Source organism: Vipera ursinii (assembly GCF_947247035.1).
Source record: "Vipera ursinii genome assembly, chromosome: 2".
NCBI lineage: Eukaryota > Metazoa > Chordata > Lepidosauria > Squamata > Viperidae > Vipera > Vipera ursinii.
The window spans coordinates 74,088,222-74,107,359 of NC_139513.1; the positions used below are offsets into that span (position 1 = coordinate 74,088,222).

The 19,138-nt window shown below is 44.0% G+C and overlaps 1 protein-coding gene across 4 annotated transcripts in view; it reads right to left on the reverse strand.

The window, feature by feature from the left end:
* Nucleotides 1-941: 941 nt before the first annotated feature.
* Nucleotides 942-19,138, reverse strand: part of FAM193B (family with sequence similarity 193 member B) — a 40,140-nt gene continuing 21,943 nt past the window's right edge. Inside the window, exons 2-10 of one of the 4 annotated variants that reach the window (XR_014491096.1) lie at nucleotides 18,149-18,388; nucleotides 16,670-16,886; nucleotides 16,138-16,338; nucleotides 15,237-15,633; nucleotides 11,262-11,457; nucleotides 10,519-10,755; nucleotides 7,220-8,216; nucleotides 5,322-5,431; nucleotides 942-2,221 (exon numbers count right to left, since the gene is read on the reverse strand). Coding sequence is in view for 3 of the 4 variants with exons in the window: in XM_083351724.1 (XP_083207850.1) it covers nucleotides 2,125-2,221; nucleotides 5,481-5,556; nucleotides 7,220-8,216; nucleotides 10,519-10,755; nucleotides 11,262-11,457; nucleotides 15,237-15,633; nucleotides 16,138-16,338; nucleotides 16,670-16,886; nucleotides 18,149-18,388 (2,658 nt within the window). In the remaining variant the exon portion in view is untranslated. Of the gene's footprint in view, nucleotides 2,222-5,321; nucleotides 5,432-5,480; nucleotides 5,557-7,219; nucleotides 8,217-10,518; nucleotides 10,756-11,261; nucleotides 11,458-15,236; nucleotides 15,634-16,137; nucleotides 16,339-16,669; nucleotides 16,887-18,148; nucleotides 18,389-19,138 lie in introns of all 4 variants that reach the window. The other 3 variants (XM_083351724.1, XM_083351725.1, XM_083351726.1) reach the window with 3 other exon arrangements.

Here is a 19,138-nt window from a genome sequence, read left to right on the forward strand (position 1 = left end):
AAGACAGCCCCCCCCCAACCTTTTGGGCACCAGGGACGGTTCTGTGGAGAGAGGTTTTTCCACTGAGCAGAGGGGCGTGGTTGCACGTGCTGCCTACATTCCACGAATGGGGCTTCGCTTGTTTGTGTGGCCCAGTTTCTGGCATACCACAGCCCGGTGTCGGTCCATGGATCGGGGGTTGGGGACCCCTGGTATAAGAGACTCTAAAGGAAAAGGGGCAAATATGTGTAAGCCAAAGAGAGATCCATGGTAAAACAACAGCAGTTTCCTTTGCTAGGAAACACCTTAGAAGGAATGACATCATTTGCACTTGCTTCAGATGCACTATCATTGGTATGACAATAGCTTAACCAGTACAGGTAGGTATCAACTTACAACCACAAGTGAGCCCAGGATTTCTGTTGTCAAGCGAAACAGCTAAGTGAGCTTTGACCCATTTTACAACTTGTCTTGCCACAGATGTTAAGCGAATCACTGCAGCCGTTCAGATAGTAACACGGTTGTTAAGTGAATCTGGCTCCCCCACTGACTTTGCTTGTCAGGTCACAAAAGGCGATCGGATCACATCATCCCGGGACACTGTAACCGTCATAAATATGAACCTGTTGCCAAGGGTCTGAATTTTGATCACACGACCATGGGGATACTGCAACAATTGTTCAGTGTGAAAAACGCTCTCATTGGTCACTTTTTCCAGTGCCACTGTAACTTTGAACAATCACTAAATTAACTGCTGCAAGTTGAGGACTATCTGTACATGAGCTGAAAATAGGGCTCGGCTGTGGGATTGTAAGATTATCTACAGTAGATGCAATCAGGTTTCTGCAGTCACACACAAGGAGCCCTATCAGATGATCCCTGTATCAGAGGAATTGGGTGACCAACTGCAGCAAGACCCAAACCCTTAGAGAGAGGCTCGAGTTTGCAAACACGTGAAAAGGTAACAGCCACGGAACGATGGACTTTTGGTGCAGCAAGAAAGAATGGAGTCACACTCCACATTTGATTTTAAGTACATAATCTATGACACAGCAGATGTGCAGTTTTACTCTTCAGTAAGACTATTTTACATGAGGACTCTCCATAAATATGTCTTTCTAGGACGTAACACGTATATCTTCATGTGCAAAGAGCACAACTATGTTTGATGCAGCCAATGGGGGATAATTCTGTTGTGTGTGCTTGGGAAGAAACAAAGAGGTGTGTGCTGCTCATACGTAGCAAGTGTACAGAATTGCCTGTGCTGAAGAAATAACTGTCCAGAATGATTATTAGATGCAGGGGAGAAGACAATAAAAGAAAAGATTAAAATTTGCAGACTTTTATCAGCATTGCTCAGGCTGGCTGTCATGGCCATAGGCTACCTGTCTGAAATGAAACGAGAGCTCTTATTACTACTAGTAGGATCCCAGTAGCAATACTGTACGGTGTGTTGATCTGAGAGAATAACATTCCCTGAGAAATAAGGTAACACAGCCACATTGAATGACGTGCAATTTCTGGAAACGGACAAGGGCTGTATCACACACAGAAACAGACAAGGGCTGTATCACACAAAGAAGCTCTGCCACTGTAATTTTGCAAGGGAGTATCTACTTCTCAAAGCAGAAGACAACTTCTTGCTCCTTAGTAAGGGGAGCCCCTTGCGCACCTCCTGCCCTCATGAAACTCAACAGTGTTGAAGCAACATGTAAGAAAGCGCTCAAGAGCAGAGGGGGGTTCCATCATGCTACACCTGCCACGAAGAGGGCCACGCCCTGGCACCAAAGGCCCAGTGAAGGCAGAACAAACAACAGAGAAGATGGATTTTTTAAATAAAATAAAAAATTAAAAAGTCCTTTATTGGGTGCAGCCTGGTCCCTGTGCCACGCTGGGCCTTGGCCGAGTAAGACTGCCCCTGGGCTTGGGGCGGCTCAGTCAGCATCTCCCCGAACGTCGAACACTGAGAGGTGAGGGACACGGGCTGTCCAGGCCCTGCCTATATAGGCTAGGGATGGGAGCCCCATGGGGAGGGGGAAAGGGGAGGGCCGAGGGTGAGTGAGGTCAAGTGTCTGTCTATGGGTTTGGGGAGAGGGAAGGCGAGGTGTGGGGCCCTGCAGATATACCAGGGCTGCACCGCACACCTCACTGAGCTGCACTCGAAGTGGTTTTCTTCAGGGTGAAATTGGTCCAGTTCACAGCCACTTTTTGTCGGGTCTGCTTGGCTGAGTCCAGGCAAAACCTGCAATACAGGGGATGTAAAGGGTGAGGAATCCCAGAACGGAGGAGTGATTTGTCTTACCGTATAGTCATACAAATGTATACTTCATCATCTTCTCCATTTACACACACAAACACTGGTCACTCCTCTGTCTATAGACACAGAATTGAGACATCAGGAACTTGTTAGGCAGCCACTTTATGAAGAGCAACAGATTTGAGACCACAGACTGATCTGTGGATCAGAGAAATTGATTGTTTCAGACATTTCCCCCTCATTCAGTTCCCTACTGTTAATATTACTTGGACTGCCTTCTCCTTGACAAGCGCACACATGCTTTTCCCAGAACTTGGGACCAGTGGTGTACGGCTAGCTTCTTTTCAAGGTATTTATAGAGTACTCAACATTGCAGAAAGAAATGGTTTATGCTGCAACAGCAAAGCCAGAGAAAAACAGTAAGTGGATCCAGGCCTCTCTCAGGCAATTAATTAATTAATGTGCAGGTCTCAACAGACCTCACAACTATTAACTGACTAGTTTACAGTAGTACACTTCGTACCTAACAAACAGCATCCTGCACCTCTCATACTTGGGACACTGATTTAGTGGAGAAGTTGATCTTTCTGAAAAACCTACTCCTCTTAGCCTTTCTCGACTTTACCCTCCAAGCCACCAGCAGCTGCCCATCAGCCATTCTTCACCAAAACTATTATTTGTAGATAGCCAATAATGACACTGTTAGACCCTGATGACTTATAAAGATTGGACAAAGTGCTGAACCTGCATCAGAGGCAATTCTGAGTGGCTGAATAGCCAGAGAGAAGATGGTTAACTGCTAGGAAATTTTGCTACAAGTTTTTAACTATTTATTTTATGGGGAAGTAATGATCGTGGGTTGGAATATAATAATGTTGCCTTTGAAGGTAGGTTGCCAAATTCAAATGTGCACACAGGTAGTGTTAGGTAGAAACTTTAAATCAGTATCCAGAGAAAGATATTTTTGCTTTTGTGTTATCTACTCTATTGTTTATGCTGACATGACTTCATTGGTGTCACTTTGCTAGGTTCAACCTTGCAGATATTGCTGCTGGCAGTGTAAAAAGTATGGCTCAGTACTGTATTGCTTCTATTTGGGTCAATTTTTCTGTTGAGTGGATGGATAGCAAATAATATTTAGCGTGGATTTCCACTCCGTATACTTTTGTGGCTCTAAGATACAAACGAGGGAACAAGGAGTTTATTTAAGTCCCCTTGATTCCCTATGATGAAACATTAAATATCTTTCAAGCTTTGTTTTATAAAAACATACCAAAATGCTTCAGGTGTGACTGCCTTGTATCGAATCTCAAGACAAAAGATTTGTTTTAACTGCGATGTAACTGTAAGCCACCCAGAGTTATCCTATGGTAAGATGGGAGGCCAAAATTTTTTATAAACAAACAAACAAATAAATGTGATACTTGCCATACAGAAGCAGAATAAGCAACTACTAAAGGCTTAGAAAGTAGGAAGCTTTGAGACAGATTGCCATAAAGGCAATAGGGAGGTAAACAGTAGAGGAATAAATTACAGAAGATGTAATATATATTGGTCAGAGTCGTTTTATACCTTCTCTGAAGAACATGGCCAAAAATTAACTAGCTCTGGAAACATGATTCTTTCCATTAGCAATTATTGTCAACCTTTCCTATTTATTAACAGTATATTTACCTTGCATTTCTATTAAAAGATTCAGCTACCAAAGTGCCAGAACAGAACACTAAGATAGACAATACTCTCTTGGATGCCTCGAAATATCTAGTTTCATTTTAGTAGGAGTGCTTTGAAAGAAAATAAATTGAGAGCAACCCTCACTCCTTACTAGCACTGATGCTGTTACCTAGTTTCGTAATGAAATGTGTAAGAAAATAATCAAGCTCAGAGAGCACCAAAGAGGCCTCACTTACTGATCTACCCATTAGCCCTGCTTTGCAAACCTTAATAGCAGGAATTACACATCAGTAAACCTAATGAAATATATGGTGATGTTAACAACAGCAACAACAATAGATTGGAAGGGACCTTGGAGGTCTTCTAGACCAACCTCCTGCTCAGGTAGGAAACCCTATACCATTTCAGACAAATGGCTGTCCACTCTCTTTTTAAAAACTTCCAGTGTTGGAGCATTCACAGCTTCTGGAGGCAGGTTGTTCCACTGGTTAATTTTTGTAACTGTCAGAAAGTTTCTCCTTAGTTCTAGGTTGCTTCTCTCCTTGACTAGTTTCCATCCATTGCCTCTTGTCCTGCCTTCAGGTGCTTTGGAGAATAGCTTGACTCCCTCTTCTTTGTGGCAGCCCCTGAGATATTGGAACACTGCTATCTTGTCACCCAGCCTCCAGAAGCTGTGAATGCTCCAATACTGGAAGTTTTTAAGAAACTAGACAGCCATTTGTCTGAAATGGTATAGGGTTTCTTGCCTGAGCAGGGGGTTGGGCTAGAAGACCTCCAAGGTTCTTTGAGACTCTGTTATTCTGTTCTACCTTATCTCTTCCCTTTTTTTTTACATCTTTCAATTTTCCTAGGAATCATCATTTTTCCACAGTCTATCCTCATCGCATTCTTAAAATCTGTGAGTTCCTCCTTGTTGATCCACTTATGAGAATGAAATTCATAGGGAAAAAACAACAACCAAAAAAATCTCCCTTTCAGTGCATCTGAGCTTCCACTTCCTAACCATCTTCTTGATGGATGATACTTACAATTAGGGACTGTGAGGCTGGTGTGCGTATCACCGCACCTCCTTGCAAATTAATACTTTGCAATACGAAAGAATATTCTTTTCCGTTCCCTTTGAGCCAATCTCATCCTTGCAATAGGGTTCAAACACCGTTAAGCCGTAATATGGTTTGGGGTAGAGTTGTGCAACAATCTAGCTCTGTGATTTATAAACTATGGTTTGTAGCTTCCTATACTGCTTCCTAACAGCGCTCCGTGCGCCTTTGAAGTCTAGTCATGCCGGCCACATGACCACGGAGACGTCCTCGGACAAGCGCTGGCTCTTCGGCTTTGAAACGGAGATGAGCACCGGCCCCTAGAGTTGGAAACGACTAGCACGCATGTGCGGGGGAACCTTTACCTTTACCTTTATATTGTGTGCACTGAACAAGTTGTGGCTTATTCAATAAACCAGATTAATTCATTGTGACATTTGTATGAGAGTTGCAGGCCACTGATCTCCTTCCCGTGTGGAAGCTGAGGAGAAAAGATCCCAAAGGTCAGTTTCGATGTGACAAAGTCTTACCGCTTGAAGTATTCCACTTCTCTGTCAGTCTCATCCATCTCCACACTATCCAAGTCTTTGGGCAGGAACACATCATCTAGCAATGTACAATACAAGAAGGTTAGTAATTCAAAAGAAAAGGTCAATGGTGAGGATCTCCTTTCCTTGTTAAGCACAGCACAGACTTTCCTACACTGATGCAAAATGTGTTGAAGGCCACATCCTGCAGGTTAAAATAAAGAAAACAAAGCGTCTTTCACAGTTTCATTGTAATTTATTCTGTATTTGTGCCATAGCAACACACTTGGGAGATTGAGGTGGAAAGAAAATTTTCCAGAGAAACACAAATATTTGAACCACAAATTCCATGTGGCCCTCCCTGGCTTAATATGATTCTCAACTTTAAATAAATCCATAATATTTTTCACTCTCACAACTGCAAGGGAAACAGTGTGAGAGTAAAATGAAAAGCGAGCTTTAACAAGAGGCAAAAACTCTGATGCCCTGCAGTTATTTTGCACGCTCATCCCAGAATCACTGGGCATAATGGCTGGTTTTGGAGGGAACAGAAGGCCAAAAACATTTTAGGAGCTCCAGGTTGTATTTAGCATTAATGTTCTCTCTTCCCTTTTCCCATACACAATAATTCTTTATCAACACACCTCTCTCCTCTGTTAGCCACCTCATCCCCTAGCAAAACATTCTAGCCTCTCGAAATCTTACAGGAAAATGTAAACTAGGCATAAAAAGTATTTATAGTTTAGTTCCCTGACTCAGTAAAATTCTTCCAAGTACCATATTAAGTAAGGCCTTTTTGTAAAGGATGCTGAGATTCTAGGCCAGCCATCCCCAAACTTTTATCTTGCAGACACAGTGGGACTGCATCTCCCAGAATTTATTTATCTTATTATGAAGTTTATTTGCTGCCCATCTCACGTCAAACGATTCTGGGGAACTTACAGCATAAAAACGTTGAAATCATCAAATACAGGATAAAAAGCAGATAAAATAAAATCACTAACACAAGATGGCAAAGGAGGGAGCCAAATACATGGGGGCGGGGAGGTGGGATTAGGTTTTCAACCACCTCCAGTAGGAAGCTCCCCCATTGGGTCCCCAGGCCATCTAGCAGAACCAGGTCTTCAGGCTCTTCTGAAACATCAGGAGGATGGGAGCCAATCTCACCCCAGGGGGCAAGATGTTCCAGAGGGCAGGAGCCACGGCAGAGAAGGCTCTTCTGGATCCTGCCACCCAAAACTCCTTGGCTGATGCAATCCAGTTTGCCTCCTCTGTTGGCACAGGTGGGAAGGGCCCTTCCATCGGGGTGAGACGGTTCCTCAAGTAGCCGGGAACAAGGCTATGCAGAGCTTTAAAGGCGATAGCCAAGCACCTTGAATTGCCCCCGGCAACCAGTGCAGTTCACCAAGCAGTGGTATAACATAGGCCACTCTAGGGGTCCTAAAAACTGCCTGTGCCAAGGGGGTCAATTCGGAAAACGCCAGCTTGGAAAAAGCTGCTGTAGTGCTGTAAAATGTGACTGTAGCAAACTGTTTATACCGTTCAGGATGAAACCTAACAATTCTCCCATTTCAGTTTGCAAGCCTTCCTGACTTGCAAACAACCGGTAGTGACATCGTCATATACACTTGATAGGTTTCGGGTGGTCCAGAACCGCCCGCCCTTTTGATGTGTAAGTGGCTTTTACCAGGTCCTAAAGTAGAGTTGCGGAGTAAAAAGCATGGAGGAAATCTGATACTCACCAATGGAAGGGCTTGTTTTCTCCATTTTGTTCCTACTCTTCTTGCCTTTGCCCTTTGGTTGAGGCAAATCATCGGGGATGGCTATGTGGGGGGGATGCCGGTCCTCGGGCCCAAACAGAGCAGGCTCTTGCTCAGTCTGATCAGCTCTGCCTTCACCTCTCCGGTTCTTCCCCTCAACGCTCTTCTCTTTGTCTGCCTTAGAGCCACTGCAACTCCATCCCTGGCTCTGTCGCAGCCCTCTGGTGCCATCGCCTTGCTCTGCACTGCCGCTGCCTCTTGGGGCTTCAGAAAGGTTGGCCTTGGAAGGGTTCTTCTGCACTGTCCCCTTAATATCATTGGAAGAGAGAGCTTCCCCCTTCTTTGCCGGGCAGCCCTGCCGCTTACCCTTCCTCTGCTTTCCAGCGATGGGCGCCTGTTCCAGTGCTTCCGTTCCCCTGCCCAGCGCCGCCGCCTCCTTGGATTCATGGTTAGCTCCAATCTCTTGGGGAGAGTCTGTTGGCTTGGGCGACTGTACCCAAATCATGCGAGAGAGATTGGGTACGGCGTTCAGCCTTTTCACCACGCCGTTTTCGGAGGCCGGCAGCGGTACTACCTCCCCAGGGCTTTCAGCCCATCGAGGACCCACCTCGTTTCTCAGTAAGGAATGATTATGTGGCGCGTTCAGACTAAGTGGAGACAGGTCAAGGTCAATCTCTTGCAACTCAGAGGAGCCGTTGAGGTGGGAGAGAAGGTTCTTCTGTTCCAGCACGGCGGCTTTTTTGGGGAAGTCGTTCACATCTAAGTTGAGATCGTAGACGCTGAAGCTGGCGCGGATGGAATCTTTGATTGTGTTCTTGATCTCCTGTAGCCGGCTGCTCAGAAAGCTGTTGACTCGCTCTAGTTCCAGCTGGGGCCACTCCAGAAGCTTTTCTTCAGGCAGCTCCTGATCTTGACCTGTAGGCGGGCTTCGATCCACACGCTTCTGAGCCTCAGCCTCTAGCTGGGCCTTTTCCTTCTCCTGCAATACCAGAATTAGCTGTATAAATTCACCAGCCGCTTCAGCAGATCAAACGGCAACTGAAACGAGTAGCTCTTTAGTGGGATGGAGGATAGGAATCGGTCCCAGGCTAACGAATTGGCCTCTGCTTTTCAGCCTGTCACACTCGACTCTGACACCGCTAGGCAAGCACTGCCACAAACCGCAGAGCATCCTAGGGGATTGACCCTGGAAACTAATAAGATGGCATATACAAAGTCTGTGCTATAGTAACAAACCTTAGGGAAGAGACGCATTGCCAGCAATTTCCCACAGCAATTTCCCACAGCAATTTTTTCTCTGTATACAAGTCCCAAGACTGCTACATCCCTGGCTCTAAGCTCAGCTCATGGCACTGCAACATGCAGGAAAGAATGAAGAATGTGAGCAGAAAAACAAATATAAACTGTCAAGCTCCCTGACTTAGTTCAAAGTGTAAATAGCTGAAGTGCTCGTTTAGTTAACCATAGGGAAAAAAATCCTCAACTCATTCTAACTTCTGGTTTATTTATATTTTATAGGGGGCAGATCAGATCCTGCAGCAAGAGCGTGAACTTTATGTCTTTCTATTGGAAAGTGACAGTAAAGGAAAGGGAGGAGGGAAATATGTTACGAGCTTCATGCCAGCTGCCTCTACAGCTGTTCTTTCGCATTCACCCTTTCAGGTTGGCAGGGCTCAGAAAGAACATCATAGTCTGATTTGCTGTAACACACCTTCATATTTTCAGCCTCAAGAATACCCAGATGGAGAAAAGGGCTTTTGGATTAATCCCTAAAGAATCTACAATGCTATTGGGAGATTGACACACATATTTAATAGACTCCTGCGACCAAACTCAAGAGTAGACCATATAGTATTTTCAAGTCTACTTTTTCTGCAGAATTTGAAAAAAAAAAGGGGGGGTTGGCGATCCATTTATAAGTTAAAATGTTATGAGCTAATTATTGTCACACATTTTTGGAATTTATATCAATTATGAAAATACATCCAAACAGACTTCGGACGACTATAAATGTATTATATACAGTGGTATCTCAGTACCTGACTGTTTCAAAACTTGACAAATTCGGTTCTCGACTCATTTTGGTGTGAAAATGTCCCAGTACTCGGCCACTGTTTACGCGCTGCTATAGGAAGAGGGGGACAGATGTGGGGAACAGACAGGAAGTTCCTATGCTGGGAAAGTTGCTGCAAAAGAAGGAGGACAGCCACAGAGGGTGAACAGGAAGTCGGCCATGCTGGGAAGATCACTGATATAGGAAAAGGGACTGTGGGAGATGACCAAGCTGAAACCGAAGGAGGGGTCAAAAGCGTAATAAGTTATGAATCCCTGTGCGCCTGCAAGAGATCTAAGTCCAGCCCACCTTGAATGCTTTCTTATTCCCGCTCCGTTCCCTTGACCATTAGTATCAAATCTGCAGATGACACCGTAGGCAACACCCCAGAAGACAAACTCAGGATCCAAAAAGATCTTGACAAACTTGAACAATGGACCCTATCCAACAAAATGAGTTTCAATGTGGAGGAAAGCAAAGTCTTACATTTAGGCAGGAAAAACCAAAGGTAAAAATACAGATTGGGTGAGACCTGGTTTAAAAACAGCATCTGTGAGAGGGACCTTGGAGTCCTAGTGGACGATCACTTGACTATGAGCCAGCAGTGTACAGCAGCAGCCAAAAAAGCTACTGCAATCCTGGGTCGTATAAACAGAGGCATAGAATCAAGTTCACGCAAAGTATTAGGATAGAAAGAAAAATCTTCCTGGCCAAAACAAAGGATTACCTGGTAAGTTACAAGGTTTGTTTGGGCGTTGCCCTATTTAGTACCCATCACACTTCCCATAACCAATTAACGCCAAGTACTGAGGTACCACTGTATTTCATTTCATCAAACCACTTATCTGTCCATACACCCAGATTCAGAGACCAACATTTATACTTTTGAGCCAGTTCTTGCCCAAACCTATCCTTATTTGATATTTAGATTTCAGCAAGGCCATAAAGAGTTAGCTCTTTCCCCAGGTGCTGCAGTAGGGTGAAATGGACCTTTGTGGAAGGTTTTCTTAAGAGGCATTTTGTTTTTTGTTTCTACAAAAGCTTTAATTACTTTTTGGCTTTATTACTGTTGAGAGCTGCCTAGAGCTGTGTTCTAAGAGAGGCAACCATACAAATCTTTTAAATAAATAAACAGCCATCTATTATGTAGCCTTCTTTTTCCCTTACACCACTTTGCTAGCTCTAGGATGCTCATTTTTACCCGCTCTTCACATGCACACGAGCCCACCTTCTTCTTCTGCTTGTGGCGCGCACGCTTGGCAGCCTTAGCACTGTTCAGAGGCTTTGGCTCAGTGCTGTTAATGTAATCCAGCAGCTCATCTACGTCCCGGTGGTCTACAGCTGGTTCTCCCGAGCTACTGCTATGCCCCAGCTTTTGAGGAAGTTCCTCTTTCCTCTTGGTCAGCCTGGAGCGCAGCTTTTCCCGGATCTCAGCATAGTTCCGACTTGTTGGAGCAGCTGGAGGCTGTGGACAGAGTTGACTGTTGGTTGTGTATATAAAAGACTGAGTTGCCACCCCAACGTTATTCCCAAGCGATACAACTCCCATCTTTCCTGCTCTCCCCTTCCTTGGCCCAATACTTTTGCCAAGCAAGTCTCATCCATCTAAGCCGGCATTTCTCAACTTTGACAATTTTAAGATGCGTGGATTGGAGAATTCTGGGAATTGATGTCCACGCATCTTAAAGTTGCCAAGGTTGAGAAACTCGCCGATCTAAAGCGTTTACCCTCCTTTTTTTTTTTTTTGGTGAAGAAATCCCAGTTGAAACACTGAATACAAAATATTAACAGGATTCAAAACTTGGAACAAAAACAACAGTCTGGATGGCGTAAAGTCGGCTTGAGGAAGGCCAGCGCTAGAATGTGAAAGGGAGGTGCAGTGCCTCCATTGCCAGAAAGGTGTCCTTCCAAGCTTCGCCTGAAGTCTAAAAGTACAGATTAGGGATGGCTGATGGCAGCGCTTTCACTTACCGCGTTGTGGCCAAAGAACTCACAGTAGCAGCAGTCACAGAATTTCCCATCTTTCTGGGTAGTGGAGGATGAGGTGCAGGAGCTACGCTCAGAGCTGCTGTCCTCATCCTCCCCAAGTCCCTCATCTGCCTCACAGGACTGTGGTGCATGACAGCTTGTACCGTTTGGGAACTTATGACCCTTGCAGGCAGGGTCCCTGTGAGAGAAAGAGGGGGAAAAGGAGGTAAGAACATGCACAGGGGATTCTCAACTTCCAGTGGACACGCTAGATCAGGGGTAGGCAACCTCGGCTCTTTTATGACTCATGGACTTCAACTCCCAGAACTCCTGAGCCAGCCAAGCTGACTCAGGAATTCTGGGAGTTGAAGTCCATGAGTCATAAAAAGAGCCGAGGTTGCCTACCCCTGCGCTAGATTGATGTCTAATGTCTGGAATGAGTTGAATGAATGCCAGCATATTAAAGCCCCATCCAAGTAAAATAGAAATACTGTCAGGAGAAGGTTTGTCTGACTAGGACAGAAAGCATGTTTGAGAAACAAAGTTGCACTTCCTCTAAAAGAGCAAATCGCTCAGCCACAGATCCTCTCCCAGACCAACCTACCTCATAGGATTGTTACAGGGGAAAATAAAAGAGAAAAGAATGCTATCTAGGCCACCTTGAGCTAATTTGTAAATCTTATACTCGCTGAGATTGAGAAACACTAAGTGATATGTCATGATAGGAAAAACCCAAGTCAACCCTCATCTGTGGGTGACTTTAGGCCAGGGGTAGGCAACCTCGGCTCTTTTATGACTCGTGGACTTCAACTCCCAGAATTCCTGAGCCAGCTGGCTCAGGAATTCTGGAAGTTGAAGTCCATGAGTCATAAAAGAGCCGAGGTTGCCTACCCCTGCTTTAGGCCAATCCTGCTCTCTCTCAGCCCCGCTTACCTTATAAGGTTGTTTCAGTGGGGAAAAACTGGAGGGCAGTGAGGTGCCCACCACCTTATGCTCCTGGAGGAAAGGTGGGATACGAATCCAATAAAATAAATGCTTAATGGACATTTGCCCTCATGTCCACCCTGCCTACTTAGATAGAGTAGGGGGCTGGAAAAAGGTATCTCAACTTTTGGGGTTCCCTCCATGCCAAAACTTTCCGTTTTCAGATCCTAGGCCTACTTCCACCCAAACAGTGCAGCACCTGCTTCAAGCTTTGTCTCCAGTTCTGATTGCCACACTTGAACATCATTCAGATACATTCAAACAGGTTCAAAGAAGGGAAAGAAAAGTAGTCAGGGGCACAAAATTACGTCCTACAATAAATAAATGACTTATGTTTAACTGTGGGAATAAAGGTTTGTGGACAAACACCATCCTATCATCAAATGCATGGATGTGATCATGTATAATAAAGCCAGAACATACTCTCCCTCATCTACAGTGTAAGAAGACATGTAATAATGACTTTGCTGCAGGAATAAAGATTTCATTTATACATAAGAATAAATTCTAAATAGTACGAGTGGTTCAATAATGGAGTCATGACCTAAAGAGACAGCTGTTTCTCAGTCAAGGTAGTCTGAAACAATTTAAAATGGATTCCTGCATCAAGAAAAATTGGTTTGAATGGCCTAAATGAGCCATTGCCTGGAATTAATCCACCATTGTTCGTGTGTGTGTGTGTGTGTGTGTGTGTGTGTGTGAGAGAGAGAGAGAGAGAGAGAGAGAGAGTGTTTTCAATGAACTTTTATAAAATTGTGAATTACCTTGAATATTTGTATGGAAAGATACAATGCAGATACCTCTAATGACCTCCATTCCCCCCTATTCAATTCCAAAAGATAAGGATATGCAAGTTTCAAATCCCAGTTGTAAAAAGTACAATTTTTGTCTTGGAATGTGCCAATCCAACCATTCCAGGATGGCTCGACATTCTGGTTTTTCACTCAAGACACTACAAATCGCTTCCTGTTCTGGAATAATAATTTCCAGTTCTGGTACAAATAAAATCTTCTCCAGTTCTAGTACAAATAAAACAACATATAGATATATCTAGAATTTGAGTATTTGGGACAGGATGAGTATGTTGAAGAACATTCTAAATTCTAAAGGTGATTTCTATTTTAAGAAGTTTTTACTCCTATTTTTACTCCTGTTGTTTTATGTGAATTTATACAGTATACTATTAAATTATATTTTGAGGAGCAGAATTTCCATAAATTATATGGAAGGGACCCTTATTTGCCTGTTGAGAAATGGATGTTGGGATTTAATTACCCATTTTCAGACATCACTGAGCATTTATTTTAGCTTCAGTTACTCCTTGAAACAAGGTTTTTCAAAATTTAACTCTTCTTCAGGCTCAGTTGAAAAGTTATTATTAAAGCTACCAAAATCATGAAAAATATTGGGATCCTTCTCAAGGTAAGTTTGTGCTACAAGAAATATATGGAAAAGATCAACTCTAAGATCAATTAAGATCAACTCTAAGAATAATGGGAGACGTATTCATTCCTTAAAACATGATTACCTTAGACCAAAGTAGCTCTGTTAAAGGAGTTTTAAAACTTTATAAAACTTAAGAATTTGATTTATTTCAGAATTCTCCTTGATAGCTTTGAACCATTTACTGAATCATTTATTATTTGGACTTGAAATACCACTGCTTCTGAAAGTCTGCATTTAATAAAGAACTTGGAAGAATTATCTGATGTTCCGAAATGAGTAAGAGGGCAATAGTATTTATATGATCTTTTGATCTGAATGTCCTGTTCTAGCAAATGACAGATTGTTTTTAAAACTGAAAAATGTGTCTTCTGATAAAAATGTGGTTAATACAACAAGAAAAAAGTACTCTTTTTTCTACAGGAATACTGCATCCCAGAGCATATTCAGCAATGGTTTGTTATGGTTGTCTTGCTTTTTCTTATAGTGGAATGTGGAATGTTAATTCATTACAATTTTGGCTTATTCTATTCTATTTCTTGCCATAGTAAAGGTCAAAATTCACGGAACTGTCAAACTGCCTTAGGTCAACTGCTGCTTCTGTAATAAACATTATTTTAATCATAATTTCTGTTGTGTTTTTTATTGCTGTTGTGTTAGTTGTTATGCACCCAGAATTATTTAAGATGGGTAGCCATATAAATTTGTCTAAATAAAGAAATACTCACACTCGTTTTTATATCTCCAATAGTCAACATTTATCAAGGCATCAAAAATTGTAATTTCTTTATACACAGGGATTTATCAACACTGAAATTATACAATGGTGGAAAGATAAAGGTACTCCTGGTTAGTAGAGTAGACTCTGATATATGTTTGTCAATAATGTGAATTATTCTTTTGTTGACAATGGGGCAACAGTGGGGACAGTGGGGATTAAAGTAGTCTAATTGTCTGGAGTTGTTTGTTTTATGGTACACAGTATTTTTACCACTATTTTTCACTTTTTACTGTTGTCACTAAAAGAAATAAAAGCAATAAGCAATGTATTCTTATTTAACTTCTGTCACATATCCTTCCATATGGCAACATTAACGCTTGATGAAACATATTAGGATTCAGTCATCAATGGAACAAATATACATAAAATGGAGTTGTCTAAAGCTAAGATTTTGATTTAAGAGTTGATTTAAGACAACAATAGCTTGACAGGAGTTCTTCAACACCCCTCTTTGATAGTCAGAAAGAACATAGGAGGAGAAGATCAGATTATCAAAAACCTACAAAACTGTACTTGAAAAAGAGACTAATGCTCTGCCTACTAACTAGACCACTGGTTTGCCTGATGTTTTAAGGATTAATTTACACCAAGTAGATATGATGTTCTGTATGATGTTACTCTCAATCTAAAATCAGATATTCCAAAACTATGTATCCAATGAGAGCTATGATTTTTAACAGATCTGGCAAGACCAGCAAGCAAACTATGAAATGCAACAAGAATCCTGATTAATAATACTGGGAATAAACTGCAGTCAGAATTCCACTTACCTATTGGTGCTAGGTAGCTGATGTGGTGCGGTAGGTGGACCCAAGAAACCACTGCAGTGCCCGTTGCAGGGATGGGTGCAGCCTACAGGAGGTGGAATCTTCAGGAGTGGCACATTGGCAGTGGGTAAGTGTGGGCTCTTACAAGATCCAGTAGGAGGGGACTCTGCTCCTGGTTTGGGGGCCGGTGCATGTGGACTAAGGGCTGGTGTAGGAAATGGGGCCGCCTGCGGTGAAGAGCTCAAGTGAACATGAGGAGGAGAGCTGTAGGGCCCAGTGTGGGCAGGCATCTGCTTTGCAGGAAGGAGTGCCGGTGGCTGTGAGGGGAGGCCTGTGGGGCTGTTGGGTGGAGCAGTGAGGTCCACATGCCGGTGGTGCTCCGAGGAGTGGAAGGCCTCTCCTGCAGCCAGATGGGAACAAGATAATGTTAGGTCTAATCTTCCCAGCAGAAAATTCCATGAATTATGGAGAGGATAAAAATATCCTGAGTCACTAAGCTCATACATCAAATACACCCCACCATATACTACTGTTTCCTTCTGTCGAAGGGTCTAAGGCTACATATCTAGACACCACAGTAAAATCCAACCCAACACTGGGTTCAACTTGGCACTTCCACAAGTGACATTTCTCCCAGAGCATTTTAGAAATTCCAACCCAATACAGGACATAAAGGATGCTTTAAGTTCTAAGCCCATTCAATAACCCACAGAGATGGGTAAAGAAGTCAACCGTGGCTTGCTTGGATCTGTCACACAAAAGCCCCAAATTCAACCAAAAGAAAAAGGCTCTCTGTAGTCCAGGAGGAAGAAAGAGCCTTCAATTGGGAGCCCAACAATATAGTGGTGTTTTTTGCCCTGCCAATTTGGTCTGTTGGCCTTCCCTTGGCCCTGCTTATACAGACCTGGCGGGGTGGGTCTCCGACACATGCTCTTGAACTGCTTGGGAAGCGTTTTGCAGAAGTCGAGTGAGGTAGGCAGAGGAGAGTCTGGGGTGCCGCTGGGAGCTGGGGTAAGCGTGTGGCTGTAAGGACAGGCTTTGAGCCCACCTCCTACAGCAGGGGCCTGGTTGACACACTCCGGAGGAAGGCCGGGGTGCTTGTCACCTGAAACGGAGTCAGAAATGGAGCTGGCTGCTCTCCAGGCCCCTAGCTCACCTCCCCACTTGTGGAATCTTTTCCTGGTCCCAAGATCATAAGAGGTCTCTGGAGATCTCTGGAGATAAACCTAGTAAGCAGAAGCTTTCCTATGAGCATTACTTGGCCCCAAGAGAAGACACCTTACTTTTTCTGGACCAGCAGATGTAAGCACTTTCTTAATATAGTTGTACAATATCCATCCCCGGAACAGACAAAAGCCTCCGTGAAGAAGCTATAAGGAAATCCCACTACCAAAAGGGAGAAAACAAGCACTAGTCCAGGGCCAACATGAACTTACCTGGTACAACAGGTGTTCCCCCAAGGGAGCTCCCTTGAGCTGCCCCATTTGCATGCTGGGAGTTCCAGAGTCCCGAGAGCTTGTGCGCGGACAGGAAGGAGCTAGGGTCCCAGTCTCCCGAGTTCCCGTGGCACGAGGATGATGATGATGAAGACGAAGAGGAGTGGGAGCCTGCCCCGCAGGATTGTGACTTACAGGCTGTATGTGACAGTGAGACCTGGGAAGAGAGTTGATGGCTAAGTAGCCACTCATTCCAATTTATCACCTGTGCAAGGGAAAGTAAGCTGCTGACTAATGTATGTGGGAATGTAACACTGGACCTCTGTTTTTTCCTCCTCGGTAGCACCCTTTAGAGCAATAGCACAAAAGAGTAAAATTGAAGGATCTGTCAGAATCCATTTATATCACATTCATAATTTTTTTTAAAATTCCATTTATATCCCGCCCTTCTCCGAAGACTCAGGGCGGCTTACAAGCTTAGCAGTAGCCTTCATTCTATGTATATGCCTGCTTATTAGGGCTTTCGCCCCCCCAAGCGGCATTATTACAAAGTCAGCTTAATTGCCCCCAACAATCTGGGTCCTCATTTTACCTACCTCGGAAGGATGGAAGGCTGAGTCAACCTTGAGCCTGGTGGGACTCGAACCTGCACTAATTGCAGGCAGCTGGTGTTACTTAAGGAGGCATTAGCCCACTGCTAATGTATGTTTAAATGTATGTTTAAAACATTATCCCCCCCCCATGGATTCTGCCATCTCCCGAGGAAGGAAGAGCGCATGTGGATTCAGCCTGCCTTAGGTTATTTCAAAGACCAAGGGAACCTTTTGAACTGGGGGAACAAAAGGGAGGGTTAGAGAAGAAGGCATCTGGCCTGTGTCTTCATTTGAATCTGTAGAGGAAGAAGGGAATAACCATAAAGATTCGAACTTCCTTTTTTCCCACGAAAGGGATGACACGAAGTAAAATGATGAGGGGCTGACCAAATGGGGTTGAGGGAAGGGGGTTGAACTGGGAACTCTTTATAAAGTTTCAGTTTGTAAAACAATACCAAGTCCTGTCTTGTATTTCCACAACCAAGCATGTCCTAGTAAAAATTCCTTTGGGACTAGAACTGACTCCAAGAGTTTTTGTGTTCCTAAGACGTGGATTGGGGTGGGTCCCGACAGGATCTTTAGGGTGAGGATAGACAGACCTGCCTAGTCTTGCTTTTAACTGTATTTCCTTTCTTACTACCAGGAAAGAAACAGTGACCCAAAAGAAGAACCAAAGCCTGTAACTGCTCAAAAAAGCACCTAACAATGTCACAGCTGGCAACTCTCACAACCTTGCCCAAAAGCAATTAGAATTGTGTTCATCAAGTTGGAGAATGCCAAAATCCAGAGTAAGCCTTGATACAGACATTACCCTTTGCTGGCCAATGGCCTCTGATTGGAGTGAGTCACGGGGCCTGCAAATGTTTCTCTACAGTTGAACGCTTACCGCCAGAGCCTGTTCCTGGACTGCTCTTCTTTCTTCCTCTTCCACACTCTGCCTACAGCTTTGGCAGATCCACAGGGGCATCTCTCCCAGGAGGTTCTGCACCAGTGTGGGTACAAAGTCTGGGGGCAGCCGCTCACCTGGGGAGACCAGCCCATTGTGGGATGGCCCTCCCCAGTCTTTGCGCTCCCGATGGCAGAGCAAGCAGCATGTCTGCACCGACTGGTTGGAAGTAGGCAGCACCTGCAGCAGAACAACAAAAACATACTCAGGGCACATTGCTCAGGGGAAGAATCCAGACATACATTGAACAAGCTCTGGATCTGCTGCTAAAATAAAGAGACTGGGCAAGCAGACAACCTATGAAACCTTTGAAGGAGTTATGCTGAGTCTTCTGGAGCAGGGGTGACTCCAACCTTGGCAACTTTTAAGATTTATGGACCTTTAACTCCAAAATGCTCCAGCTACCATGTCTGGCTGAAGAATACTGGAAGTTGAAGTCCACAAGTCTTAAACTTGCCAAAGCTGGAGACCCCTGTTTTGGAGGATGCAACTACTTCAGTGCTTCACGGACCAATACATACCAATACATTTTGTAAAGTATCTCTTCAAATGCCTTTCAGTTTCTGTCTCAGCCTGGTTTGCTGCCCCCACCATCACCACATACACATATTTTCAGGGCTACGTCAAGGATCCTTGGGCTCAGTCTATTCTTTTTTTTTAATTATTCAATTTATATGGCCACCGTGCTCAAATAAGTGAATCTGACCCTTTCCTTCAGACATGCCAAACTCGCGATGTCACGTGATGTCGCACAACATATTGGGACGGTTTTGCCATTGCCGGCAATAGGGTGGGCACGGCTTCCGGATGACGCGTCTGGCCCACACCCCTGCTTTACTTGATATTTAGTGTGAGTGAAGATGGAAGAACAGCTGCAACACACAAGAAAGAGAGATCTTCTCCTTGCTGTTCCTTTCCTTCCTCTCATAC